Below are 9,152 nucleotides of genomic sequence, written 5' to 3'. Positions count from 1 at the left end.
GATTATCACTTGTTCCAATCAATGGGACATGGCCTAGCTGAGCAGCACTTCCATTCTTATGAAGATGCCAAGAAATGAGTCAATTCTTAGAAGGATAGCCTCAAAAGACGTGTCGTTTTTCCGACGTGGAATGCAAATGCTGCCAGAAAGATGGGAAAAAGTAGTGGCTAGCGATGGGCAATACTTTCAGTGACATGTGTTTTACGACTTTTTAAAATAAAGCATTAATTTTCACGAAAAAACAGCTAGAACTTATTCAAGGTCCTAATAGGTTGTCGACGTAGAAGTCATTGATGATTGTTGATGATCTTATCGAATAACTTGATGCTTCTATGTTAGCTAACTCTTGCATTGCTCTTATTGCCAGAAATGGCGTGCAGGTTGTACCATATGTTACTGTTTGCAGCTCAGAGGTGGCTAGTTCTTCGCTTGGATCACTTTTCCAAATGATAGTTGGCAAAGCTGTTTGCGTCTTGTCAATTTGTACCTGCCGATACATTTGAGCAATATTGATTGTAATTGCATATTGATGAATGCGGAATCGTAGCAAAATTGAAAACAGTTCTTGCTGCAAGATCGGTCTCATCAATAAACAGTCGTTTAATATTCCTGTGCTACTCTTGCAGGAAACGTCAAATACTACACGCAGCTTTGCAGTTAAATTGTTGTTCTTTAGTACCGCACAGTGTGGAATATAGTACCGTAGAATGTGTGCTGGTGCTTGCTTATTATCAATACGTACCATATGATCTAAAGTTAAATAGTCAGACATGAATTGTACATATTATTCCGTTAATCTTGGCTGTTTTTGCAATATGCGTTCTATGGAACGCATATTACAGAAATTACGCATTAACAGAAATCTGCTCAGGGCTACGCTGCGAGATTTACCAAGCTGTAGTCTTGCCTCCTTGACTGACATCTGCACAATGAAGTGACCACATGCACTTTCTGTTGTGGTTCTTGCAAAGTGTTCCATGCAGCTTCTTTGTTCAACAAAGAGTGTTATTTCGTCACTGATGTGTTTCATGTTCCAGAATTTGGCTAGCGTTTGATTTATTTGTTGATTGGTTAATAAGTTACACACTTTAAACTTTGCAGGATCGCAGTTATACGTCGTTCTGCCGACGATCTAATTTAGTTGTGTTTTCTGCAACGTAAGTTGAGTCTTGCGCTTATGAATTTGTCCCACGCACAATAACTACCAAAACAATTGAGCGCCTATGAGTAGATCAACCTTGCTCGGAATGTGAAATTTAGGATCAGCTAATCTTATGTTACTTGAAATCTTGAACTTATTGATGTTTATGTAAGTTTGAGGCAAGTTTTCAGTAATGGTGTTCAGCACATAGCATTCAATGTTTTGTGAGAAAACCGTGTGCATTGACCTTATCTGTACGTTAACTGTGTGACACGAATGTGCTTGTGATTGATTTATTCCGGTTACAGCCATGTTAGCTTGTTTCTTAGGTCGATTGAGTCTTGTACCTAACTCTTCAGTAATAAAATTAGATTGCATGTTTGCATGTTGTTGTTTTTGTCATAAAAATTAACAATTGCAGTAGATAATATAACCTGATGATACTTATCTTGTGTTACGTGATGATTCAACGTGATTTCACTGGCCAGACTTGGCGGATTTGCCGTGGTTGCAGATGTAGTGTTCTCTTCAGACTTGTTTTCTATGCAAAGAAGCGTATTGTGCTTTTCACTACAAGTTTGATACGTTGACGACTTGCAGTTCTTAGCTTAATGAGACGTAGATCGCAAGCAGTTGATACATAACTGCTTAGCCCGAACTTCCTGTCCTTGATTGATAGCTTCAGGAAATCAGAACACTGAAATACGTAATGCTTCCCTTTGCAAAGAGCACAACAAATGCTACTGGAAGTGGCTAGATGAACGTTAGACATCTTGTTGTCCAACGTTCGTGACTTTACGTGTATTTGCCGTTGAATCGCTTTTTTGCTACTGCCTGCAACTAACATTGTTTTACATTTATGTGTAAAAAAATCAGTGTAAGTTGTTTTAATGTAGATATATCTGTAGATTGAACGTGATCCTCCCAGAGTCTGATGATGCTTGAGTCCAATCTTGAGACAATCAAGTAAATGATGAGATCGTCCCAATGATCAGTGGCCTAGATTTTTTAAAGACCGAAAATGTAATACATCATTGATTTTCTTAAAGTTGCATGATTGTCCCGAGCAATTGTAGGCAGTTCACACAACGCTCTTATGTGCTATTATGCGTTTGTCATCGTAATGTTACTTTAATAACTCTAATGCTTCGTGATAATTATCTGACCTGATTTTTAATGATTAAATAACGTGCGCCGTATCGCCTTCAAGTGACAAAATTAAATAATAAAATCGTTGTGTATCTGTTAATTGCGTATTTAAATAAATCATAGACTCGAAAGTATTATAAAATGGATACCAATCCTCGTAATTGCTAGCAAACTCCGGTATTGCAATTTGGAAGGTGCACTTGATTGATGTCACGAACATAATTCTCGACCAGGAGCACTTGACGAACATAATTGTGGTCCGATTCTTCACGCACGAGTGTCAATAAACGTTCTATTTTGCTGACAAGATTGAGATAACTTTCTTCAAAAGTTATGCATTCCGCTTCTTGTTTGGCCTTGAGCTGTTCTACATTATCTAAATCATTTGCAAGCTCCAGTAATTCATCAATTTGCGTTTGAATCTCATTGAACTGGTTCCACTATGTTGCAAGCTTCTCTTTGCGTTGTTTTACATACGTAACATCTACTGCATGAGAATCTGTTGTCTCTATTGTGTTTCGAGCGCGCGTACACTGTGATTTTATCGAAGCCCGTTTGGCCTTAAGTGCTTTTAATACTTGCGCTGACATAACGACTGATATGTTGAGAAGGAACATAGTACTGATAGGAAGCTGTAGACTCACCTTGATAAGTTCACTTCGTTAGCCTTTTGCGCTACTGAGGTTATGTTGTCTCGTCTTGCTTGAGATTGCTTGAATGTATTCATATTTGCATCTATATCCGGCTCGAAGAACCGATGTTGGAAATATAGTTGACTCGCTTTTTGGTGTATACTGTTTTTATTCAAGATAACGATTTTTGTGTACAATAGTTGCATATAACAATAGTAGTTACACAAGAAAATACCGAACGGAAGTAAAGTAAAAAAAGGCGGGCAGACCCCGCTATTGCTATCAAAAAAGGGGGGCAAAGCGCAGCGCCAGACGCTCAGCGCGCCACCATGAACCGGTAGCGTAGGAATTGCCTCGTAGATATCAGAGAGAAGACTGAGAGCGGCTATCTTATTGTAGTTTCTTATGACGGTTTCAGCCGCTGATTTTAGCAACATATCCACAACAGTGGATCTCAAAGGCCGTTCTACATTAAACAAGGATCTTTCTACATTAAACGCAAGTCGCAGGTGTCGTGGATTTGACTAATTGCATAGTCAAATCAGCCAATTGACCAACGTGATCAATTCCACAAGACCTGCGACTTAAGTTTAATGTACAATAAAAAGGCTCTTCAGATCCACTTTTGTGGATATAGCGCTAAAACCAGCGGCTAAAACCATCGTAAGAAACTACAATGGAATAGCCGCTCTCAGTCTTCTCTCTGTAGATACAAAGAGATGTGAACGGCACTTTAACCAGCGCGCGAATCCTCACTAGATTTATTAAAAATAACAAAGATTTGGTAAAAATTGACCAAACAAATACGTAGTTTATAAGTTGCAATGTAATGATTGCGATGCTTCGTAGGCCAGACCATGAGACAACTCAAAACTAGAATTTCCAAACACAAAAAACAGATTAATCGTTGCGCGGAGAATGTTTCTGTCGTTACACAGCATAGAATTGATACGGATAACAATTTCAATTGGCAAAATACCAAAGTTGTGGACACAGAATCTTTATTTTTCAAGAGGTCCGTCTCCGAGACAATACATATCAAATTATAAGGCAATTCAATTAACGTCATGTCGGACACGCTGAAACCGTATTTTTCATGTTTGAAAAATTACAAGGCGACATAGTCATTTTCTGTTCGTTTTCAAGCGTGTAGTGGGATAGGGAGACGGTTACATGTACCATGTAAGGAAGGGGGGGCTACTCAGTTTGTCGGTTGTCTTCGAGGCGGGATGTTTTGCGTTTTCTTGCGTATATATACGACTGGTTACTTAGTTGCTATTTTCCTCTCTCTATTCTCCTCAAAGTGAATATGTTTGTAGCGTATTTTTTCTGTATTCATATTTTTTATTATCGTTGCAAATATTGAGAGTAAACCAATTAGTTCGGTCCGTTTCCAAAAGATGGCTCTGGCTGTTGTGAATAGTTCATAATGACAGCTGATTTTGGCGGTTTCAGAGAGGTTAGGTTAAACATCTGCTAATAATATTCAGTTTATATCGCTTTGAGTTTCATACAAAAACCTTGATTTTTACTGTGTTTGAAATGTGGAATTTGGTATTAATCAAGCAGCATTTGCGGGAGGTTTTAATTTTCTGCTTTAATTGGAAGAAAAGTGCAGCTGAAGCCCATTGACTGCTTGTCAAAGTTTATGGTGACACTGCTCCAACTGATAAATCATGTAGGGAATGGTTTCGACGTTTCAAGGATGGAGATTTCAGCGTTGAAGACAAGCTTTGCTCTGGACAACTAAAAAATTTAAAGACAAAGACTTGAAGGCATTATTCAAAGAAGATCAGAATCAAACGCAAGAGGAGCTTGCAGAATTATTGGGAGTAACTCAACAAGCCCTTTCTGTACGATTGAGAGCCATAGGAATGATTCAAAAACAAGGAAATTGGGTACCTTATGACGTTATGAACGAGAGACGTTGAAAGGCGATTTTTTACTTGCGAGTTACTGATTCAAAGGCAACAAAGAAAATATTTTTTGCATCGGATTGTGACTGGAGATGAGAAGTGGATATTCTACGACAACCCCAAGAAGAAAAAATACTACGCTAAGCCCGGTCAATCGTTGCCATCGACCTCAATATCAACACCAAAGCCGAACATTTATGGTTCGAAGATCATGCTCTGTATTTGAGACCAAAAGGATGTTGTTTACTATGAGCTGCTGAAACCTGGCCATTCCATTATAGGCGATCTGTATCGGCTATATTAATTCATTTTTTGAGCCGTGCATTGTGAGAAAAACGGTCGGAATACGAGCAAAGACATGATAAAATTATTCTTCTTCATGACAACGCTCGGCCTCATGTCGCAAAAGTCATAAAAAAATATTTAGAAACGCTCAAATGGGATGTTTTACCGCACCCGCCGTATTCTCTGGACATTAATCTTTCTGATTACTGGTTGTTCCGAAGGATGTAGCACGATTTGGCAGGTCACCGGTTTATTTTTTTCGCAGAAATCGAAAATTGTCTCCAAACTTGGATCGCCTTCAAAGACGAGTCATTGTTTTGAGATGGAATTCGAAAATTGCCTGAGAGATGGGAAAAAGTAGTAGCCAGCGATGGACAATAATTAATCTGTTCATTCATTTTGTTTTGAAATAAATACATTTTTTGAACACAAAAAAACGGACCGAACTAATTTGTACTCCCAATGGATCATTTATTTATGGTAATTTTTTAATGTAGAGATACTGAAAAAGATTCCATAGTGGATCGAAACGTTTGTATCTTTAGTAAATCCTCGGAATAAAGAAGAATTTTACCCGAACATCAAGAATAGCTTGTTAGTGCTTTCTCCCTATCTTTTTTTTTAAACATACAACAAGCACAAAACATATTATAAAAAACATAGTGTTTCTTCTCCGACTATCTCTTGCTATCACGTACTGTTTCCCTTCGATCTCTTCTAGCAGATCAAAATCTGATCTATATGACGCGGTTATTAATATTATTGATAATATACTGCTTGTATATTACTATAATGTCATCAAAAAATCTTTTTTGTCCAAAAGTAGACAACAAATCTTTTGTAATAAAACGCTGATTTTTAAATACTTCAATATAATGCATGTATAAACTACAAATGTTTTTACAAAAAGACGAAATAGAAAATTAAATTAGTGTTGTTTGTTAAAAGTAATTCATACTCTTTTCTTAATTTCTTTAATTGTTTGTTTTTTGTGATATGAGAAATTTGATTACAATAATAAAAAAAAATGAATTATTTAATTAAAAGTATACTACAACCAGAGTTGGGCAAATTTTATTTAAAATAACGAATAAAAAATAATAAATGAATAATAACAAATGGAGAAATAATAACAAAAAAATTCGTAAAATTTATTTGCGAATAACAAATGATACAGATTTATTCGTAAGTAACAAATAAGTTTTACAAGTAAAATCGATTATTCGTTATTTGCGAATAAATTTTACAAATGTATTTGTTAATTAAAATAACTCCTTGACGAATAACTTTCCGAATAAATTAAGTAGTATTGGCACACGTAAATATTATTACAAAATTTTTAATAATTAAGCTAAATAGATATAAAGAATAGAGAATAGGAAAGTATGCGCAACTGTAAAAATTTTTTGATGTTCAAAATTGTCTAAGCAGGTTTTACTTTTATTGAAAAGTTAAGAAATGTATCAAATTAATAAATTAAGAATAGACCGTTTAGAGAGTGTACGTACGAAATACATATATATACATATATATATGTTACGTTCTGGCCTACGGTAACGGTCGGGCCCTTGAGGAGTGACGTAACTGACACATGACACTTTGCGTGTCTACTTTCGGCATTGTGACTCAGAGAGATATGAGCGTCAAGTGCGCGGGTCAAGCGAGATTTCGGTGTCGTAAACAAGCCAACGAGTGTTTCTCGCTATTGCTTGTTCAACAGCTTCTCGCTCGTCGGTTCTCTTTCAAGTCTTAGATGCGAATCTAAATTACTTGGAACGGAACCTAGCGATCAATCGGAGGATGACAGGAATGAAAACGGTTACGTGAGGTCCAAGGGTTAATTAACTTTAGCCAATTTTATTTAAATGCCACTCTATTAACATTTTTTATTCAATTTATCCGTGTATTATAGTTTACATATGGTCACGATCCTGTGGTTTCTACGGGTGTCAAATGTCTGTGTATGCATGAGTAAGTGTGTGATTGTGTGTATCTATGTATACATATGTGTGACTCAGTCGTTCAAAGTCACTTCAATTATTTCTTTTATTACTGCTAAGAGACGAGGATAGAATCGACAGAAATATTTTATAGGAATTTCGCGGACTTCGGGGAAACCAGGAAATTTAATCAGAATATTGTGATCGGAGGGGAGAGTATAACGGCATGACGAGAGAGAGTTAGGAAATTTACTTCGGAAGTCAAGAATTAATTTATTCTTTGAAGGAGAAGGGTAGGCGACAGGAAAAGAGTTAGCAAGCAATATGAAATGTGACAATTGGCGAGGTAAAGGATCTTCTTCATCTTCAGATTGAATTCGGATGATTCGACATTTCTCCAGGAGCTACTGGAGAATACAATGGAGATTCTAAAAGAGGTGATGGAGAAGGAAGGGGTGGAGAAGGCGGAAGAGAAAGGGGAGGCAACTGTAGAGACGAATGTGTCTGTTGTAAATTTTAATAATCGCTATTTGTTTGTTCTTCCGGGTTATTATTATTCTCGTAGATTTGTTGGTTGTCGCGGCTGGCAGCGTCTTTGCGCCGAAGAGCTCGGTTGCGGCGGTTGCGCCTTGTTATGATTGCGTTTCGAGATTTTAGATACTTCCGGGGTTCCACTTAAAACGTAATTTAATTTCATTAGCTAACGCTGAATAATTTTACGACTAACCTCCGAAATGTGGTTTAGCTTACGTTGTTTAGCACCACGGAGGACGGACCGGAAAAGAATGTCAGCAGCGGCTCAGAACGACACGCAAGATCGTGAGTCACTAGTCCGACAAAAGCAGAAATGAGAAATGCCAGTTCAACGCAATTAAATATTTCGGATGATAGTCGCCTCAATTGAAACAGAGGATTAAAGTTTAGAGTTCAATATGGAACTACCAGTTTTTTTATCGCACTAATTACACAGGCACACAACAAAAAATGTGCAGGCCCACGGACCAGACCACTCATTCTATATGTATTTTGAGACGCCGAATCCATTTCCGTAGTCAGTTTACCTCCACCACGTCAGGATTTTTGGCAAAACTCAAAAAATCACTAAATTTGCATCTTTTTGCGGCACAAAAACCAGTATCAAACGAATTTGTACTTTCAATTCTATTTTTATATATTTTTTGGATCACCGAGTCTATTTCTGGAGTCAGTTTTAGCAGTCGGGCCCGCAGACCAGACCACTTATTTTATATGTATTTTGAGACGCTGAATCTATTTCCGTAGTCAGTTTACTCCTACCACGTCAGAGTTTTTGAAAAAATGCGTGATACTATATTTTTTTTCTATGATAACGTACCTGTTTGCTTTCAAAAGATCTGTGTAGTGGACGTTCGTTTACGTTTAATTCCTCTATTTTTACAATCTCTTTTCAGCGTCCAGCAGTAGTCTGCCATCATATTGACATCCCACCTGTCTTGTAATTACAAACAAATAGTGTCTAATATGGTCCAAAACTTCGAAAAAATGGGATGTCTAATGAACTTAAAAATGCATTTCTTGCACAACCATATAGATCAGTTTCCAGAAAACTTAGATGATTACAGTGAAGAACAAGGTGAACATTTTCACCAAGATATTAAAGAAATGAAGAGAAGATACCAAGGCAGGTGGAATATCAATATGATGGCAGACTACTGCTGGACGCTGAAAAGAGATTGTAAAAATAGAGGAATTAAACGTAAACGAAATCCACTACACAGATCTTTTGAAAGCAAGCGGGTACGCTACCATAGAAAAAAATAAAGTATCACGCATTTTTTCAAAAACTCTGACGTGGTGGGGGTAAACTGACTACGGAAATGGATTCAGCGCAGGGCCACCAAACTGCCATATAAATTCTATGGGACCCGGTGGTACCAGCATTTGTGGCGCTCTCTGAAATATGACGTTGGTAAAATGGAACTAAATTCCAACATGGCGTCCAGTGTTACACACACACACACACCACACACATATATATGCATCTAGGTTAGGTTATTACACTATTTTATTATTTTTGCTTTAAATAAAAAACAATAGATAAGTTTTTTTT

The 9,152-nt window shown here is 37.1% G+C and overlaps 1 protein-coding gene across 1 annotated transcript; it reads right to left on the bottom strand.

Moving 5' to 3' along the window:
• Positions 1-256: 256 nt before the first annotated feature.
• On the bottom strand, positions 257-1,519 carry LOC109861114. Its single transcript, XM_020440630.1, has 3 exons — positions 1,238-1,519; positions 892-1,132; positions 257-750 (listed from the first exon to the last, which is right to left on the bottom strand). The coding sequence occupies exons 1-3, from the start codon at positions 1,517-1,519 to the stop codon at positions 257-259; spliced, it is 1,017 nt and encodes a 338-aa protein (XP_020296219.1).
• Between the last annotated feature and the right edge of the window lie 7,633 nt (positions 1,520-9,152).

This window comes from Pseudomyrmex gracilis, unplaced genomic scaffold (assembly GCF_002006095.1).
Source record: "Pseudomyrmex gracilis isolate BER0280 unplaced genomic scaffold, ASM200609v1 scaffold_585, whole genome shotgun sequence".
Classification (NCBI taxonomy): Eukaryota; Metazoa; Arthropoda; class Insecta; order Hymenoptera; family Formicidae; genus Pseudomyrmex; species Pseudomyrmex gracilis.
The sequence above is the reverse complement of the archived record's forward strand: the minus strand, read 5'-3'. Positions and strand labels throughout refer to the sequence as shown.

Excerpts from the sequence above, each read along its gene's own strand:
- LOC109861114 (XM_020440630.1), bottom strand. The coding sequence starts at position 1,519 with ATGCAATCTAATTTTATTACTGAAGAGTTAGGTACAAGACTCAATCGA. Across the intron at positions 1,133-1,237 it reads AATTTCACATTCCGAGCAAG|ATCGTCGGCAGAACGACGTA; the intron begins GTTGATCTACTC and ends CAACTAAATTAG. Across the intron at positions 751-891 it reads GGAGGCAAGACTACAGCTTG|ATCATATGGTACGTATTGAT; the intron begins GTAAATCTCGCA and ends ATTTAACTTTAG.